This window comes from Phoenix dactylifera, chromosome 17 (assembly GCF_051530095.1).
Source record: "Phoenix dactylifera cultivar Ajwa chromosome 17, Ajwa_hap1_PhDact_Kaust_v1.1, whole genome shotgun sequence".
NCBI lineage: Eukaryota > Viridiplantae > Streptophyta > Magnoliopsida > Arecales > Arecaceae > Phoenix > Phoenix dactylifera.
In genome coordinates, this window is record NC_143206.1 from 956,478 (window position 1) to 977,059 (window position 20,582).

Here is a 20,582-nt window from a genome sequence, read left to right on the forward strand (position 1 = left end):
GATCAAAAATAGGTCACTCAATCTAGTAAGATTTTTTTTTCTCATAATGTTCATATAAAATCCAAGGAAAATGTATTGGACTTCCCTCAATACTCGCATCCTTTCCTTTTGTTAGAAATTTCAAGTCTCCAAGTATTTGAATCTGAGTAATTATAGCATAGGTGAGTCTATTTCTTTTTCGCTCAAATTCTTAAAAAAAAAAAAAAGAAAATAGAGAAAATTAGTAAAATTTCTGAATCAATTAGGAAACGGTCCATCCCATAGCCGCTACGGTTCTTGATGAGATCTCCACCGTCCATATCCGAAATCAGACGCTCCAGGATTGGGAACAAAGAAATATTTACAACCACGGAGGGAAGAGAGAGATAGGAGAGAGATTAGGGTTCTGCAGAGGTTCGAAAGAAAACCGGCAAGAAAACTGAAATTTGAGCATGAAATCCCTCCCGCCAGGCGCCTCGAAAGCGCCCATCAAGTTTCGAATGTGAGTTCTTCTCGCAATCCGTCTCTCTTTACCATTATATTTAATCTTGCTCGGTTTTTCTTTTTGGTCTATTTTTTGCCGATTTTTTTACTAGTTTTTGGTTGTTCCGATCCCCATTGTTCATGTCAAGACGAATTATTTGATCTTTCTCCGATTATTAGACGGCATACTAATTCATTAAATTTTGAATTTGGTTTTTCGTTTAACGTTTTAAACTTAGTTCGTATCAGGAGTGTCTTCTTTCGCCCCTTTTTTGGCTGCTGATTTTTATTAACTTTTGGTTGTTTCATTCCCAATTTCGCATGTCAAGACATATTTTTTCGATGTTTCTGACATTTTTGGATGGCAAGAGAATGCATTTGAGTTTGAAATTTGACTTTAAATAAAAAAAATGTTGTTGCAACCTTAATTTGGAATTTCATTTGTCAATACCCATTTCTCTCATTTCGCTTTGGCAAATACATCGATTGATTGTGCTGGTTGGTTTCTTTTCCTCTCTCTGGGCAGCGGAAACGTTAAACTTCATGCACTTGGATTTGATATTTGATGTGCGTTCTTTTTTTCCCCTTAGTTTGGAGAATTTCCTGAATGCTCTCACTGGTAGCTTGAATTTCTTATACAGTTTATAGTTGAACTCCGATGGTTCTTTCATCTTACACCCTCCTGCTTGTATTGTCTCTCATTCTTTCAGCTAAATCGGTGTGACTTTCACAATCTCAAAACTTATAGCAGGGCAGTCCTGATGATGTCTGTACATTATACAGCATTGCTGCAGCAGAAAATTTTACCCTTATGCATGTGGAATTTAATTTCATCTGTTAGTGTACTACATCTCGTCAATACTGTCGTTAGTTTGGATTTCTCAAGACAAAACTTGGATCCGGAATGCCTGAACATACATTACTGTCTGTTTAAAGCATTATCTACTCACCCTTCTCACCCAAGAAATCAAGCACTCATCCAAAAACATGTGTTGTACAAAATTTCCAGCTCGAACTGAGGTTTGCAGGATGCATTAGATGGGTTGATGAAATAGTTTAGAGGGTCAACCTGATGGCAGAATGGATGTTCAGATAAAAACTTTTATGTGGACCATCAACCAATCATACATCTAGTCATCATTATTCTTTTGCTTCAATTTTGCAGACACCCTGTCTGTTGGTTTATTTTCTTCATTTGTTAGTAGAACACTAATGTATGTATCTAATAAGAGTGTTACAAATGGCCTCCTGATCGCAGGAAAAGTTAACTCTTACATATATATGTCTGTATGCATGTATGCATGCATGTGTTTATGTGGATTTCATAATCATGTTTGCTTCCTTTGGTTTTATCTTTATGATCATCCTCTTGCTTTCTTTTTCTTACTTTTTTGATCTCTGATATGAGTATTAATTGCTTATTTTCATCTCTCCTTTTAACGTATTCAGACAACCTTTGTACATACAATCTATTTATTCTTTCTTTCTTAAAATTGGAAAGAAGTGATGATTCTATGTTTCTTGTACTACTTAATGGCAGGCCAACTGCAGAAAATCTTATACCTATTCGTTTGGACATTGAAATTGATGGGCAGCGGTACAAAGATGCCTTCACATGGAATCCTAATGGTATTGTGCATTTATCAATGCAAGTTTGATATTTTTATCTTCATTTGTTTATAAAGTCAAATGCTGATAAGTAAATGGCTGTCAACCTGTTAAGTTGGTTTATCTGTGGGTTTAGCTACCTGATGTTGATCTCTTTATGGGACAAATCCATTTGGGTTTCCTCCTGAAATATAATTCTGAGGTTATTTTTTTAGTTTAGTTTATGTTGCCTTTTCATGCATGCTCAAGAAGTTAAACGTTATGTACAGTCTCTTCCTTGTTCTTGTAAAGAACCAATTGGAATTTAAGCTTCTCTTATTGCTAGAATTTTGCCTTCATTGCCTTCTTGACATCATAATGGCTGAAGTACTATAGCTCTCAAAAAGTAATTATTATTGTATGTTGGTGCTGGACTAGTTGCCTTCTTTGCCATCTGCTGTAGAAAAGAAAAGAAAAATATCACTTTGATTTTTTCTTGAAGATTTTACTTCTTTTATGTCCATTGAATCAGTAGTGTTCTGTTCGTTAGTAAATTTAAGAACCTATTTAGAAACAGCATTTTTTAGAATAATCATAGTCAATTGTTTGAGACAGCTGTCTCACCCTTGGTAATTTATCACGCCAAAATTTTTCTTCTATAAGGTTTGGGTTGCATAATTGCTATACTTCTATTATATCCCTGTTTTAGTAATTAAAGGACCCAGTGACCATTGAAATTTTGAATGATCATGTCATTTTACTTGAATTTTGGCAATTATCTCATCATATGAAGACATAATTGAGAAGTTATCTCACATACTAGAATTTTTCATATTTGTCTATATCATTATTTTTTTTTGGGGAAAAATATCTTCCATTTGGAACCTAACTTTTTAATTTAGTATACCCAGATAAAGACTATACTGATATTGCTTTTGTCATCATATAATTTGGTGTTTTAATTACCATATGTCTTTGGTACTTGATACACCTAGTTGAAATCAACTTTTCTAAAGACTTTGCGTTGTTATTTGAGGTCTGAATGTGCTCCCTTCTCTTGTATAACTTAGCTTTAAAAAAATTGTTCATATTGTTTGAGATTCTTGTATCACTCTGAGTAGTAAAAATTAAAAGAACCAAGTGGAATTTCACTTTTAAAAAAAATAGTGACAAAGTTGTGAATGTAACTATTTCTTATGCAATTGTCTCATTTTGTCACCATCTGTAATGAATTTATGGACCCAACTTGGTTATTCTGCCTTAGGCAATTTTACTAGCAAATAAAACAATATTCCATGTGCACCCTCCAAACCCCTGCCCCACCTTCCCTTTCTTCTCCTGCTTCACTTTTAATACTGTAACACCTTGCACGGTCTTCCGTGGCCCCTCTGCCCCTCCTGAATGATGTCGGGCAGATTTGTTACCTATGTATGGCTAAAACTGCAAAATAAGATGCAAGCTCTTGCATTAGGTTTCACATAACTCTCGCATTCAACCATCATTGATAAAAGTAAATGCTTAGCTCCTCAAATCCCTTTCCAGATTCACCTGCATAGAGATAAGCTTGGATCTTTTGTTAATATCTTGCAAAAGAGTAAAAAGATTAGCGGACAAAGAGTAAGAAGAGGAGACAAGCCAATGGGAAATGAGAGAAATAAAGGAGCTACTTGTTATTCCCTTCTCACCCATTTTCTCTTTTTCTGAGATCTCAATTTCCAATTGTGACTTCTTGAACATGATTGCAGCATGATATAAGCATCTGAATGTTCATAAAAAGTGAGGCTTCAGCTCTTATAGGTAGGTCAAAAACTAAAGGTATAGAAGGAAAGGGCTTGTGGAGGTTGTCTAATGGTCTGGCTAGCAGGGAAGTAGTAGAAAGTGGAAAAGTGGTAGAGGTGCATTAGGGGGGAGTGAAAGAGATGTACATTTCAGGAGAATATTAAGAATATAATTTTCTTCCTTTTTGAGTTATTGAAGGGCTTGCTTTCCTTTTGTTGTTGTGAATCTAAGTTGGCAAAAGCTGCTAGGATCGCATGGAAAGGCAGCTGCTAGGCATGGTTTCCGAGCTTTCCCTTTATCCACTTCACAGTGTTATATAGTGCTGGAAACTGATTATATACGATCGGATATTAGTATATCCATATCTAAATCCATTTTCAGTTGATGAATACAGTTACTGATAGGGATATTTATTGGATACTAAAATTCATATCCATATTTATTTTAAACGAATACGAATAAAAATTGGATATTAATAGTAGGCTATAAATGTGGATATAAATCAGATAAGAACTTTGTGAATGAACAAATCAAAGATATTAATGTATGGAATGTAAAGTAAGTTAAAGACATGTTAATTGATGGGGACATCAGAGGTACTCGTTCGCGTTTGCGCCAGGGATTGATATCATTATGGCTAGGAGATGGTTTTGAGCCACTGGGTTGAGTCAGGCCTCGGATTGGGTCCATTCGAGTCTGCGTCATGTTTCTTTTATTGCCTTATTAGTTGCTTTTGCTTGAGTCGATTTGGTTGCATTTTTGTTATTTTGGAGTCGATTTGGTTATTGAGTCAAGTGACTGGATTAATTTATCAATGTAAGACCTAATTATAAAGGTCCAATTTTGGGTGCGATCAATTGGTTTAATGGTCTAATGTTAGTAAGGTTTAATTTGGTATGTAATCAATTAATTGACTTAGTCAATTAATTGAAGGGTCCAAGTTTGGTTTGTTGTTAATTGTTTGACTTAGTCAATTCATGATGTAAGACCTATTTAAAGGCCAGCCCTCTCATGTATTAGGAATTGAATGATTGAATAAAAAACTGTAGCCTCCTCTTTCTTCTTCTCTTCTTCCTCCTCCTCTTCTCTCTTCCTGCGTCTCTATAATCTCTTCTTCCTCCTCCTTCTCTTCTTCTTCCTCTTTCCCTCTTTCCCCTGCAGTGGTCCTTCATCATTAATACTGTCACTTATTTTCTTTTAAAGTTCATTAGAGCTATATAAGACTAGATAGGATCACAAATAGAACCAGATATTTGAACATGAATCGAATAGTTGACTATCCATATTTGTATCTGCCTTTATTTGATAGATACATATATGGAAACGGATATTAGTTGTGTGCTGAAATTTGTATCTATATCTAGATAGATTCATATACAGATTAGATCTAGATGGATGTTACCTAGTCTATTTTTCACCCCTAGTGTTATATAGTGGTCTCATATCATGTTCGTCCAAACCAGAACCTTAATCTTGCAACTTATGCTACCTTGCCATTCTAAAATATGTTACACCTTCTCTCCCTCCCTCTTGTCCTTTCCCTACCGCCTTTGGTGATTAAGGATCTGATTGACTTAGAGTTGAAATGTATTTTTAACTCATCACTAGGGATCAGTTAAAATGTCCATTTTAATATTTTGAAAACCATTTGGTCGCTTAACATATAATTGGTAATCAGATCTTAGTAGTCTAACACATAAGGCTAGTTCTTTTCTTGCAATTTAAATTATGTTACTTGGCCTTCTAAGTTCACATGATGCAAAACAAAATTATGTCCTGCCAACTTCATTAGTCTGTTCAAGTTTGCTATCTTTTTCACATTAATGGCATCTGTGATCTTCAGATAGACATTACTCAACAGGAATTTATTATTTTTTTTCAGTGTATGGTTTACTTTGTGAAAACAAAAAAAATCTAGAGATAGTAAGTCAGAAAGAATGATTAGCGCACACATATATACTTTGTTAGTGCTGCTTGTCATGGTGATAAGCTGATGTTACTCCAAGAGCTTCTTTTACCTCTTACTCCTAGATTTGAGTGTTTAAGAATGTTTATGGCATCCAAATATTGAGCAAGTAAATGTACTTGTATCTTCTTGTTTTTCAATCTTTGATAATACGCTGATGCAGCCTTTTAACATTCAGGCTGCAAAATAAATTGTTAGCAGAAATAATTTTCAGACCTGGCCTGGTCTAAATTTTCTCTCCATAAAGAGTTAATAAATTGTAAAAAGTGGATAAGGGGAGTGGAGAAAGAGAAAAAACAAATTGAGTTTTTTTTTAATTAGTTTTTTGTGTATGTATGTGGTGTTTTGGGGGGGGGGGAGAGCAAGATAACTAGAGAGAAAGAGGGAGATTTGAGTAGGAGATGGAAAATAGAAGATGGAAGCTCATAGAGAACTGAAGCATCCCTATCTGCTTCAATGTTTATGTCATATCGTTCTTACAGTGTATCCAGCTTAATAGATAAACAAGCCATAGCTTGAATAAAAAAAATCAAAAAACATCCTTTTTGTATGGCCAGCTTGTAAAACTCTTAGGGAGAGTGAGACTCAGAGGTATGTGAAGAGGGACATGCAGACATCCAACTTAGAAGGGACATACTATCCTCTTTTCCTTTCTCTCTTTATTTCTATCGGTCGGCATTGTAGAGGACCTTTGACTTATAAGCACTTAAAACTGATATCATATCATTTTTATCTCCACCAGTCAAGTAATATAAGCACTAAAAGCTGGAGATGATGACCAAAAAAAGTTGAAAATAGAATATATTTTAGCAATCCAGGGCTTCAAAATTCTTCATATATCACAGCTATAGGTGCCCCACTGATCCTTATATCAAGAATATACTGTACCTTTCTTTGTTGGATCTAAAAAAGCTATATTATTATTTGAAAACTTCCAAAAAGCATTCTTGCTCTATGCTTCTAGCCTGTTATTTGCTAGTTTTTGAGGTTATACTGAGTTTACCTGCAGGTCCAACTGTTCCAATCATACTGGAGGTTTTATTCGTTTAGTTTTGCAGGAAGGTGTTTGTTACTCTTGTATTGATCTTAAGATAATGGTTATCTTGCATTTTTTGGGGAAACTAGTGCATCATACCATGGTGAAAGTCATGCAGATTAGTTGAGCAGTTCTTTGCAGTCCTATAATGCTGGGGACTTGCTGATGCTGGCTTATGACCACTTTAAAGAATGTAATCAGTAGTGATCTGCTTAACATTTAGTTGTTGACAAAATGTGAGATTCCAGCCTATTCTTGTTAATTTTTCTGCATGTAGCATGAACAACTTTTTCGTATCTTTCTCTGCAGTTTTTCCCAGTATTTATCATCATTTGTGTATTGCCCACGGGGAAACTTAGGATGAGCTGTTAGTGATACATTGTTGTCTATGCTTTTCTTTGAAAGATCCTGACTCAGAAGTGGTCAGTTTTGCAAAAAGAACTGTGAAGGATCTCAAACTACCACCGACATTCATGACGCAGATTGCCCAATCTATTCAAGTAAGTGGAAGTTTTTGGCAGATTTCATTAATTTCTAATCTTTTGCTTCATTTTAGTCTTAATTTTGTTGACACTGAAAAAACTGATGTCCTTTCTTGTACTTGGGCATTTGAATTTGAACATAAGCTCATGGCTGTTAGATTGAAATAAGTATAAGCACACTGGCCGACTGGTTTATTCTTTTTGTTTATTGTGTAATTGAGAAAATTTTGCTGTTTCTAAATAATCTCGAGTTTGCATTAATAGCATGAGTTGCATTGTTCTTCACTTGTTAACAAATTGTAACACTTGGGATCTTGTGAAGGCAATTGCAATTTCTCATCTTTAGAAAGCGGGTGCTTCTTTTGTAAATTTGATTAGGTGACTTTATCAATTCCGTTAGTTCATTTCTCAATGCTGTTGACTTACACTGTAGTGATATCCTCCCTCGTTTTCTTTGGTATGCTCATACTTTCTTTCCCATTTCCATGTCCTGTAGACACAACTGGCAGAATTTCGGTCATATGAAGGACAAGACATGCATATCAAGGAGAAGATTGTGCCCCTTAAGGTTCACTAACTCATTGGTTAATGATCATATGCTTACAATTTTTTGAGTTCATTTTTTTTTCAATGAAAGGATAATTTGACATCAATGTTGGAATGATATTAGTTCTGACCATTTTGCAGATTGATCTTCGAGTAAATAACATTGTAATAAGGGATCAGTTTTTGTGGGTAGGTTTGATTTGAAAATTTGCATAATAAACTTGAATGGATTTATGTATTTTAATGATTGTTTCTTCCAGTTATTCCCCACAGCATGATAACATCTTTCTTGCTCTTCTGGATTTCAGGATGTAAGCAACTTTGAAAATGATCCTGAAGAATTTGCGAGAACCTTGTGCGAAGACTTGAACATTGGAGACCCTGAAGTTGGAGTAAGCAAGTCTAATATTTCATAAAAGCTCTTTGAGAAAAAAAGAATAGTAGTCTGTTCCTTTTCATTTAGAACTGTTATATTAATGCAAATTTACTAAAACATGATAAATTGGTGTAAATTCTTTTTATCTCGTTTCATGCTTGGAAGACCTCTCCAAGGTTTCAGAAAAGGATAATGGTCATTTTAGCATGTGATATGTACCAATATAATGAAACAAATGTAGTATTCTCAACCTAGTAATAGTGGAAAGTAGAAATAGATAACAAGAACATGCTAAAGAAGCAAGACATGTTCACTGTCTTACTTTTGTGAGGAGCGGTCTATGCATGTGTTCCATGGAGAGCTTGAGACGGGAGCTTTTTATAATTTTTTCCAAGAAATACAGGAAGGTTGACACCGTTTGGATTTGAATCTGGAATCTCTCCTGCGTGAAGAAGGGTGCCAATCAAGGTCTGCTGAACCGGTCAGAACCGACCGATTTAGCCTGTACCGTACCGGTACCGGCCTCCACCGGTATGGTATAGCCATGGAATTCAGTTCCGACCCCAAAGGGGGTCGGAATCGAACGGTTTTTTGCCCATACCGGTGCGAACCGGTGTGGTTCGCACCGGTACAAGCCCGGTACCGGTGCAAACTGCACCGGTACTTGCGGGGAAGAAGAAGAGGAAGAAGAGGAAAGAAGATGAAGAAAGAGGAAGAAAGAAGAGGAAGAAGAAGAGGAAGAAGAGGAAAAAAGAGAAAGAGGAGAAGACTACCTGTTGAAGGGGGGAAGAAGACCTCTCTTGCGGGAAAGACGACTACTGGGCCTCTTTTTTCCTTTCGAGTACCTCACGGGGAAGAAGACCTCCCCTGCTAGTGGGAGAAGGAGAAAGAGAGGAGAAGAGAGGAGGAGAGAGGGGAAGAAAAGAGAGGCTCGAGAAAAAGAAGAGAAGGAAAAAAAGGAGAGAGGCTAGGGGAATAACGCCCACGCGCGGGGGCACGGGTGCGAGTGGGAAAACGCGTCCCCGACTCGCGCCCGCGCACATTCCACATGGTGCGAATCGCGCGTCCATGCACGGAGAACTGCGTGCAGGGCAGCCTGCGTGGGCTCACCGCGCGGGTCAGTGAGCCCATGCGGGGTAGCCTGCGTGGGCTTTTAATGCCACAGAGTGGCATTTAATGCCATTTTGTAGTATAACGCGCGCGCGCGTCCGCGCATTTTTTTTTCTGAACCAGTTTGATATCGGTTCCAACCGGTACCGAACCGGTTTCGGTCTCCACTGGTACGTCGGTTCGGTCGGTTCCGCATACCTTGGTGCCAACTGACTGTGCTGAGTGTTGTCAGCAGAGGAAGTGGGGTTTAGTAAGTTAATTAAAGAACATTCATTCTGTGTCATGGAACACCGAACTTTGACAAGTCGTACTTTCAAATAACCCTCAATTAAGTGTTGTTATAGGCTATTTAGTGGGGATTAAGTGGAGTAGATCAACTAGACACAGATAAGAATGCTTATATAGGCTACAAGCAAAAAGGAGCAAAAGCTATGGAAAATGGCCTAGATCATGAGCTCTCATAAATGCTTAAGGATTCTATGATCCACTAACACACATTGCAAATATTGAATGAAAGATCACAAGTGATTATAGTTATGGCAAGTAAATTTAGTGCACATGGGATCTCCAATTTCCTATCACAGGATGGGAGAGGGGATACGACCCAATGGGACCATAAGAGAGAGAGTGAGTGAGGGAAATCCCTTTACCCTCTAACACACACATGGGTGGGAAGAGAGAGATAGAGAAAGAGAGCGAGAGCGAGGGGGAGAGAGAGAGAGAGAGAGAGAGAGCCTTTCCTTCCTTTTCCATCTTCTCTAGCCAATTCTTGGCCTCCAGTAGTTTGGTAGTTTCTTTGAAAGCTAGGAGAGCCACTTTCTTAAATTCTGCTATACTACCGCATTGCATAGACTGAGACCCAACACTAGATGACTGTGATTCCTTTTGCTGCAGCAATTGTTGTTGTTGTTGTAGAAATTGTTGCTGCATTTGGAATTGCAATTGCTGCTGTTGGAACCACTTTTGTTGTTCTAGTTCTTGAAATTGCAGCTGCTGTTGCTGCGTCATCCGTACTATAGTCTCCGTAATCTAAAGCACCGCAGCCTGTTGTTGCTGCTCAGTCTGGACATTCTTAGCAAAAGTCCTGACACCCTCTTGCTGACCATTATTATCATTCTTTTGGTTTGAAGATTGACCAGTTTGGGAGTCATCAATAGTGTTGGCAATCTTAACACGACGGGATCCAACTTCTATTCTACATTGAAACAATAACAAAATTCAATTGGAGGTTACAATTAAACTAAGATTTAAAGCTATTAACCACAATAGATAGGAATTTCATCCAAGTATTAGATAACTACCCCACCTACACTCCGCATGCGTAATGTCCTAGGACTTAGGTAAATCCGTATAAATTAAACCTATGCTCTGGCACCACTTCAACCGTCATGCCTCCGACCTCAGAATCACAATTTGAGGGCATGATAGTCGTTGCATACTCATAGGGCTGGCCCTATAAGCGTGCAAGGCATTCCACCTGTCAATGAATTCAATATAGCTTGAAAATTGTACAATTCATATACAGGAGATATTGAATATCAGAATAACTAACTATTAACCCAAGATATTGCATATATTATACATGCCACACAAGTCATCCCATAGAATTTCTTCTTCTAAATTTTACAATCCAAAACTTCTAGTGTTTAAGTTATTTATACATCATCCAGAAATTATTATAATATACATATATTGATCAAACCAATTCTACTATCTATAAGAATAGCATTGCCTCTAATATTTTTTCCAAAATGCCGACACCAATTTAGCCTCTGGACTCTGGATCTGTAAAACAACATAGGTGAAGATTATGAGCTTCACAACTCAGTATGCGATAAGTACAGTTTATAAAACTAGTTCAAGCCATATTAATAATGCAATTCAATTAAAGCACATAAGATATAATACACCTTTACAAGTAATGTTTATAGCATTTATTATCATTGATTTCCATATACGAAAATTACATATCATCTTTTCAATAATATCGACATAAAGAATCAACACATCATATCGGAGTCCAATGTGTCCAATATCATAATCATACTCATATTTATATACTTGAACCTGGGTGTTTAATCTTTTTAGCTCTACAGCCCTGATTGCAGCGCATTTATACCCCTGCGGCTCAGGTATCACCATGATTACCCCTGGGGTGGGGGTTACCTCGATGTCCCCCATGGTAGGGATCACCACGATCACCTGCGTGGCAGGGTTGCTACACTATATCCCGTGGCAGGGTATCACTATGATCACCCCAATGGCGGAGATCATTATACAATCAAGTCCAGACTCATACATAGTAGGGTCGAGAGTCAGGTGATACATATAAATATATATATAATTTAAATATTTCTTTTTTTGTATGATACTGCTTTGAAGTGTATACCATCAAATATGCAGTGTTCATGATTTTATATGCCTGATCCAATCATAACAGGTGTCACCATCCAATTTAATTAACAAAACTGAAATCACAAATTAATTATCAATATTTATAGAGATTTCATACACAATTAAATTTTAATTTATCATAATAATTTGTACCATTTTGAATAACAAGGTAATTTTTATTGAATTATAATTAATTAATATAAAGTGTAAATGTTACCTACCTTGTAGGTGCCAACCATCCGGCAATCTAAGCACCTCTTTGGGGTTCCTCTGGACTTAATAATCCAGAATCACATATATGTATCGAATTAGTGGTACGATAATATTTTACAATTAATTTCTAAAAATCCACAAAATTTTAGAAGTTCTTTCTAAAATTTTCAAGAATTCTAAAATCCTAGTTTCTGTTATAGGATGGGAGAGGGGGTACGAGACAGTGGGACCCTCTAGAGTTCAACTTAGAGGGAGAACGGCTCATAGAGAGATAGAGAGAGAAAGAGAGGGAGAGGGAGAGGGACAGAGACCATTTCCTTTTTTTTTTTTTTTCCTTCCTAGTTTGGGCAAAAGAGAGAATCTGGGAGAGAGAGAAAGAGAAGAGGAGAGGAAGAAAAGAGGAAGAGAGGGAGAGGTCGTGTGAGGGTGAGAGAAAGAGGGCGTGAGAGAGATGGAGAGGAGGCGGTGGCGGACCAACGGGGAGTGTTCGAAGGGGGTCTAGAATGGTGGTGAGGTGGGAAGAGGGTGTGGAGGAAGGGAAGAGGTGTGGGGAAGGGGTTCGCGACGGTGGGGGGTTTGGGTATGAAAGGGAGGAGGAGAATGGGGGAACTACTCCCCACTGTTTTCTATCTCGGTTAACCACAAGGCAGCTAGGGCGGGCCCTATGTGATTTGGGCATGGGCGATAGCCCAGATATCACATAGGCAAATAATTTTTAAAGTATATGTATTATTTGTTTATAAGACATTTCAAACCCTTTAGATTTTCATTTTGCATCTTCCATCCTTGGATTTGGCAGTGGGCACAAACTCCTTCACACCATGTGCATTATAACTGCACCCACATATGCGCACACGTCCACCTGCATGCATGCACACTCAAGCATGCATGCACTTCCATGTTCTCCTGCTAGCCACATGCACACGTGCACAAGGTCACACAGACATGCTGTGGAGGGATATAACTGTGCAGGGAATTTAGCATTTTTAATGTCCCTGTTTACCAATTAACAACTAAAGAGGTTACAGTTTACAGTTGCTTTTACTGTAATGCATCATTTCCATCTTTTGATGTTGAACTTTATAACTAACTTAATATTTTTTTTTAACTATAATTTGGTGATTTACGTCTATATCTGCAGCCAGCAATTGCAGTTGCTATCAGGGAGCAGCTTTATGAGGTTAGACTTTTTGATTTCCTGATTATTTTGAAGTAAGTAGTTCATTACATTTAAAGATTTGTTATTGCATTATGAAATTTTGTTATTTCATGATATGCGGATGTCCTCTTTGCTTGCATGTGCTAATTATGACTTCCCGCTGCCTATTTCTTCGTAGATATGCATATAAGTTATCTAAAGCAACAATCTGAACCTTCATAATATAAGTTGTGATTACTAATTTGATGCTATGGTGCCAAGGATCACGTGATTGGAGTGGGAAAGGGCTGAGACAAGCTTTGAAAGGTCCAACTTTGACCCTTATGTGACTTATTTTTGTGTTGTTGGAGTCTCTTTGAGAGAGTTGTTTAGCAAGTTCTTTAGACACTTCTGGGACAGGACAACTATGATTGTATCTTAGCCATGGTCCTTGCCAGGTTCAAATATTCATTCGTTTAATTTGAAGTCGCATCATTTATCCTGGTTAGCACATGGTGACATGTTATGTTTATGGTTCAGCCCTTCTTAAGAGGAGCAACATGAGAGCCATAAACCTTCTTTAACTCTCATGGACAGCAAAGCAGGAACAATTTTGGGTGCAGAGAAAGAAGGGGATGTAAACTAGGTTAAAAGGTATGTGAGAAAGGATAATGTAAAGGAAAAGAAGGGGGAAAAAGGTCCAGCTATCACAGCCAATTACCTGCAGGCCTCCCAATGGGACTTTCTTTGCTCTTTTAAACTTGGTGGTCAGATTATTGTTGATCATAGGGCTGGCAAACTCAACCTTGACCCGCTAGCCTGTCTGAACCTGCCTATGAAAAACTAGTTTCATTTCAGCCTTTTGGTGGTTCAATGAAAATTTGGTCAACTCGAACCCAGCATAGCAAAAGATATTAGTGGGCTTCAGGTTTGGGCACCTGGATCTGTCCAGAAGCATGCCAATGTACAAATAAACAAGGGATCGGGGATTAGGCTATTCTCCAGCATTCAATGGCATAAGAGGAAAAAGGAAAGCACTAGACAAAATGTAGTCTAACCATTGCATCATCCAGAAAAAATTACGTAGTCTAATACCATTGCATAATCTGTTGCATCCCCTCTTCTCTTTACTTTCCACTGGTAGTTGGGGGGAGAGAGAGAGAGGGCTGGTGGCTCACGGTTGCAATCTCATCCCTTGCCTATGACTCTGTCCATCTCATTGCAAGTCTAGAAATCTGCATTGAAGTTGATCCATGGATTAAGGGTGGGCAGACCTTGTATCTCTTGGGATTCTATTGTCAATGATTCAAATTGAAGATCCCATCATATAACTCATTGAATAGGTGGGTATGTTGTATGCTAGGAATTATATATGAGTGGAAAAGAGGCAAGTGATGTGAATTGGAGGTGGGATAGATAAAAAGTTGTGGGAGCTACGATTTTGTTTTATTATTCTATTATTTGTTTTCTTTATACATTATATATATATATATATATATATATATATATATATATATATATCGAATTTTGTATATCAATTAGGCTGATCTAAAATGTCCCAAGCCCCACCTGAACCCTTGCAAATCAGTTATGGGTTGCATGATGTTGACCTGACCAAATTCAGGTCGAGTTTGGGTTAAGTGACTTCGAGCCTAACCCAGACTTAACCAACTGAATCCCTACCTGAAGTATATCACTTTATGCTCCTAATTCTTTCTCCTGACTTCTGACTCCTGTGTCAAGCCGAACCTAAAATGGCTAATGAGGGGGGGAAATGAAAAATTCTAAAGCCAATAAATGTGAGAGGGAAGATGGAAGAGTTACAATATGGGCTTCGTCAATCTTATACCTTCCTTGTAATCTCTTTTCTCTGAACATTCTCACCTCCTTATGTCAATTCTCTTCTTCTCCCTTCTTCTGTACTTGACTATATTTTATTTTCTTCTCAACCAGAATCAGGGTTGGGGCAAGGTTGCTTGGTCGTTGCTAGGCATACTTAAGAATGACAAGAAACGGGTGGAAACCTTTTTTTATGGAGATACATTGCCCTAGTCCCATCCTTGAATGGGATCAACATATGGCAATACTAAGTTAATGTTTGGAAACACAGAAACTCAACTCCTGGGGCATTATGAGTGGATTTGTGACTTGGGTGAGTTGACTTGTGAGCCAATACAAAAATAACTAAATAAATTAAATGTAAAAAATACAGAAAACTTGAAAACAGAAACATAACATCATATAAACATAATGGAACCACAAAAAGAAGTTCAATAGTAATCATCTGAACATAAATATACACAAAGTAGATGTAAAGCACTTCCGTGAGGGTAATTATGGAAGCTTGATAGAGTTCGATCGGTGATCCACCTAAAAACTCAGCCTAGTTACGAAGTTGGATTGCAGTGATTTGGGTTGGATTCTTGATTTGGAATAGAGCAGTCCAATAGCTGGTCCAACAAGGAATTGGACCAATTCAATCTAGTTTAGGCAATCATTGAGCTGGACGGCTGACCCATGAAAAGGTGGGGATGGAACTGGAGCTGAACATCATTTTTTTCTTTTATCTGACTCATGGAGGCTCCGGGTGTTTATTAATGGCCAACATGCCTATTTTGCTCCATCACTTTATCAAAAGCTTTATTTATACCTTAAATATGCATTTCACTATATCAAGGTACGCATGTTATAGTTTTTTAGATTTGTTTGGGTCCTATACCCTTTCCTAGATTAAATATCTTATTATTTCATGCATGCGTGCACACATGTGCATGTGAGTATATGCATCTGCATGTGTGTGCATGTGCATGCATGTCTTAAATGATGCATTTCACTAGCCTAGGGTACACATAGCATACATGTTTAGATTTGTTCTGTCTGATTCTCTCAGCTTCATATTCTATTACTTAGTGCATGTGTGCATCCTCCCCCCCCCACCACCCCCTGTTGCATGTGCATGTGTTTGTGTGTACAGCCATGTCCTTATGCCATTTTTTTTCGGTTGTCATGCTGGAGCATATTTCATTCCTTTATGATGTTTTTAGCCATTTGCAACACTTGAACCTTAAAACTCATATTGAATCGTAAAATTCAGATCTAGAATTTTATAAGATATCAGTTAGGAAATCCCTCTGCATTAATATTTAATTTCTAACTTTACAATTTATCAGATTTCTAACTTTATGTTAACTGGTCTTTTCTTTTCTATTTCATACTACATTTATTTTTCCTTGTTCTAGGCAATGCCAAATAAATTAAATAAGGCTTGTTGTCTAGAATTGGCTGAGGCTAATCTGATTTTCTCTGAAGTATAGTTGTGTTCTTAATTAGAAATATACATCTCAATACTCTCCTTTGCTGAATAAATAAAACATTTTGCTATAGTTTTGATTTATTCCTTTTAGGTCCTCTGAGTGATTTTTATTTCCACGTTTTTTTCTCTTTGCTGTTCTTTAATGTTGTCTTGTGTTTCTCATTTGAAATAGATAATTATTAATATGATGCTGGTGTAGTTTCCTCAATATCTGTCTGCTTTTGTTTGGAGTTCTGGTGAATATGTTTATGGGAAAATCTCTCAAACCACATGATTTGTTTTTGGCAAAATGGGTAACGCCCCTTGTGAAGTCTCTACATCAATTTGATCAAAATAGTTTATTTTCTTTGGGTTCTTGGTGTCTTCTAAGAAAACCACATAATATTTTCTTTAATTTCAGTGTGAAGCCACTCATTTATGTGCTCTCAGCTAGCATTATTATTTATCTTTTAATTCTATGTGGAAGTTCCTGCTTCAGATTCCCCTGAGATCAATTTTGATTCTGTTCATTAGTTTATGCATTACCATTCTGAAATGTTGGGGTGGGATGACAAAATCACATTTGGCTCAACCACTTTTTTTGTACAAGAAACTTGAGGTGGCTATCTCCAATTAAATTCAAACAAGAACTCTTCCTTTTTTTTATTAATAAATATTGGAAGTTCTTTGAACTGTTGCAATCAAGTTCTTGGCTTTGCGAGGGAGCATGGAGTGCCCATGGGATGCAGATTACTAGCTGAAGGTAGTATTAGGGACGTTGACCTGGATGTATAAAAATCTACCATCTTGGCTTGTATTTGTGCTTTGGACAATGGCTTTTTTCTAACCTTTTTTCTCATAAACTCTACAATTTACCTAAAAAAGTGTATATTTTGGTGGTATTTTACTATATCTTGCTTTTCTCGAAGTAAAACATGAATATAAAAAAACTTCTCTATGTCCTTTCACACAAGAAATATGTGTTCGGTTTGGTAAAATGTTTAGATCATTTCTAGCTATTTTATCTATGCAAGTGTGCCACATATCACATAAGTTAGCAATTGACCATTTCTTATCCCAACATATGACTTATTTCTCTTTCTTTCTTTTCATTTCTATTATTTTCTTCTGCTTTTGTGCTCTTTTCTTTACTTTTCTTTAGAACTAGGAAAAGGGGAAGCTTGGCCAATATCTGGGTGAGAGTGCGGTTTGAACCCAAGTCATTGATATTCAAATCCCATTGGCTTATCAACGGAGCCAGTAGGCACCCTCAACATCCAGTGACTCTTCCATAACAATATCATTATAAAACATGGATTTATTTCCTCTTGCCATTCCATACAAATGATTTGCATGTCCTGTCCATACATATATAGATGAAACATTTCAATATTATATTCCGAGGTCATTTATGACTAGCCATTAATGCCCATCATATATAATTGATTTGTCTCATATAGTTCTGCATTCTCGTACAATAGGTTGCAGCTCAAAGTGTTTCTTCTGCACGAGAAACCAGAGTAGGCAAAAAGGGTCGCCGTGGAATAGAAAATGTTACAAATAGGTATGATTCTAGTGTCTCTGAGTCGATTTTTCTTTATACCTTAAGTATATGCAATCATATATCTATGTTCTGGTGTGTTGGGCTGCTTTGAGTTGGAAAGGGGGGAAAGAAAAGGTAACACCTGGCTGCTATGATTTTCCCTAAAGAAATGATTATGTTTTCTGCAGTAAGACGGGAAATAGCGCATTGGACTTACTAAAGTTATTTGGCAGCAAAGGAAGTGTCATTAGGTAAGATTAATATCCAAAGCTTTGTAACTAGTGGGTCAGAGCTATATCTAGTTTCATGAATGATTCATGATCTGTTAGTATAACTGAATCATTTAGTGGAAACTTAAAGAGATTCATCATTTAAGGGGAAGTAGACTACTCAAAAATTTCACATTTCTATTTTGTCATAAGTAATTCGTAGAATTTTTTTAATTAAAGCAAACTGACTCATGAGAATAATTATTGTACAAAGACAACAACTAGCATATTATTCCGAGTTTTCATATCATGGGGCTCAGGGAATCCAATATGGAGCTTGTGACTTTAATATATAATGATTTTGTAAGCTTAAGACTTGATAAGGCAATCAATGTTGCCTGCGCCAATCATTACATGTCAATTACCATCCTACACCCCACATGTTGACAGGAGGTTTTGTAGTCCAAATAGGGCCCATAATTTTACATATACACACTGTATTACTGACCATTATATAAGCGTTTGACATATCCATTTTAATGGAATTACTTAGTTCAGATTCCTGATGAAATACTGTTCTGTGAATCAGGAAAAGGAAGGAGTGGTACTTGTATGAGCCCATTGTTGATCTCCTGTCAAATGAAGAAGTTGGCGCTCTTGATGCAAGAGAAGAGCTGAGTGCTCGGTAAGTATAATGTCTTTGTGGAATGTGCCAGTGGAGCAGTGTTGTTCAGAATTATTACTAGGACATTGGATATCATTGTAAGTTTTGTAAGAAGCTTTTTCCCAGGCTATCTTCAGTTTTGTGAGCAAAGTTGGAAAGGACCTTGGTAAAGCATTTTGGAGGAAAGATCAATGCCTTCTTCACCATTCAGTCTCAAAGATTTTCTCATTTTCTCTCCATTATCAGTCTTGCCTCATTTTTCTAAGAAACTGGAGCACAGTTGGAGCTCTTGTGCAAATTTAGGAGTAAAGACTTTTGTATTTCTTGCGAGCAAGACTTTTTAGCATACCACCTGCACATGCTATAGATTTAGTTGAGAAATAACTGACTTCAATATCAACTATATAACATATTACCATTCTTTTTTCCCTTCCGTATGAATTCTCCCTACACTAGAGTCTAGGGAAAGGTTGAATCATCCTTGTCCGCTGGCTTATCACTTAGCTTGGTTGGTTTCAGATGCAAGATGCTTATTTCTTCCCTTTTCCTCTTCCACATGCATGTGCATATCCATTATTGGTTGGAGGCTCTCTCTCTCTCTCTCTCTCTCTCTCTCTTAAATAGGAGAGTGAGAGAGACCTATCTGTTGGAATTACCTAGGATTGAAGATTTACAGGAACACTTCCTAGATTCAAAACCTCCATTTTTCATTTGGAGGGGTGTGATCACTTGGTTAAGATCCAGCACACCACAAGTTATAGGATTTTGAAGTTTAACATGCAATTCTCATGTTCACTCTAGAACTTTTAAGTCTAGATTATGACATTCTATTTTGCACAGCTTAAAGAAAAAGCTGGATGAGAAAGAAGACAGCTTCCAGGCACGCTATTCCCATGGCTGAACTGTACTGCTAATGATACCAAGTCATCTCATTTGTGTACGTGCTCCCTGTAAGATGAAGGGTCTGCCAGTTTGAGCTTCAGAAGGCAATGCCTGTTCTCAACATGAACTTTGTTTCATAAGTACTCTGTGATTGATGAAAAAACACTGTTCTTTGTAATGAAAGATTACCTTCTGCCCAAGTGGGAATTGGCTGTTAATATGTAGTCAGTTTTACATACAGCCTCATGTAATGAAAGATTACCTTCAGCCTCCCTTATCCTCAAAAAAAAAAAAAAAGGAAATTACATAGCAATATTGGGTGGATAACTTTTAGAATGCTAGCCTCATGTAATGATATTCCACTAGATTATTGTTGGCTGCTTGAAATAATAGCCTAGAAGAATTGTAAGAGCAGTAACTTTGAGGGAAAAAATTATTGTACAAAATAACTTCTGATTATGATGTTCAGAATGCAATGGTACTTAATCCATTACATCCATTGACAGGGAAGCTAGCCGCGCGTAAAATTTGTTGCTGAATCACAGCTTGGATCTCCTTGTTTTCAATCAGTGCCCTCTTGGTATCTGAAGCTGAGCACACATCCAAATTTGCTTCGTCTCCACCAGTAATCCCTAGAAGAACATAAACTGGTGGCAAACATGGAACAAGTTATTATCCCTCAACAATCTATCGATCGAAGATCACAGAAGCAAATTTCATAATTGTATGACAATCCCCACAAGTCCACTCATGTTCTTTATCTGAATTGGTCCATCCACAGGCAAACTTAGTAGCCCAGTTCTAGTGGCAGCCTCTTGCTGGGATACTACAAACTCTGTTCCTTGTAGACTCGGGCATCATTGACAGCAAAGCAGTAATTGGCCACATATCCCTTCTTCCTCA

At 37.3% G+C, this 20,582-nt stretch overlaps 1 protein-coding gene across 3 annotated transcripts; it reads left to right on the forward strand.

Annotated features, from left to right (window-relative positions):
* The first annotated feature begins 322 nt into the window (after positions 1-322).
* BSH (transcription regulatory protein SNF5, putative (BSH)) lies at positions 323-19,950 on the forward strand. 3 transcript variants are annotated; one of them, XM_088713160.2, is made up of 11 exons: positions 323-481; positions 2,003-2,091; positions 7,236-7,330; positions 7,809-7,880; positions 8,000-8,047; positions 8,167-8,250; positions 13,093-13,131; positions 17,863-17,945; positions 18,113-18,175; positions 18,723-18,818; positions 18,924-19,950. In XM_088713160.2, the coding sequence occupies exons 1-11, from the start codon at positions 432-434 to the stop codon at positions 18,940-18,942; spliced, it is 738 nt and encodes a 245-aa protein (XP_088569286.1). In that variant the 5' UTR covers positions 323-431; the 3' UTR covers positions 18,943-19,950. The 3 variants fall into 3 exon arrangements, with proteins under 3 accessions (XP_088569286.1, XP_088569285.1, XP_026656528.1); XM_088713159.2 differs by having other exon boundaries at positions 19,638-19,950; XM_026800727.3 differs by lacking the exon at positions 18,924-19,950 and having other exon boundaries at positions 18,723-18,822.
* Positions 19,951-20,582: the final 632 nt, after the last annotated feature.

Excerpts from the sequence above, each read along its gene's own strand:
- BSH (XM_088713159.2), top strand. The coding sequence starts at position 432 with ATGAAATCCCTCCCGCCAGGCGCCTCGAAAGCGCCCATCAAGTTTCGA. Across the intron at positions 7,881-7,999 it reads AGAAGATTGTGCCCCTTAAG|ATTGATCTTCGAGTAAATAA; the intron begins GTTCACTAACTC and ends ACCATTTTGCAG. Across the intron at positions 18,176-18,722 it reads AGCAAAGGAAGTGTCATTAG|GAAAAGGAAGGAGTGGTACT; the intron begins GTAAGATTAATA and ends TCTGTGAATCAG.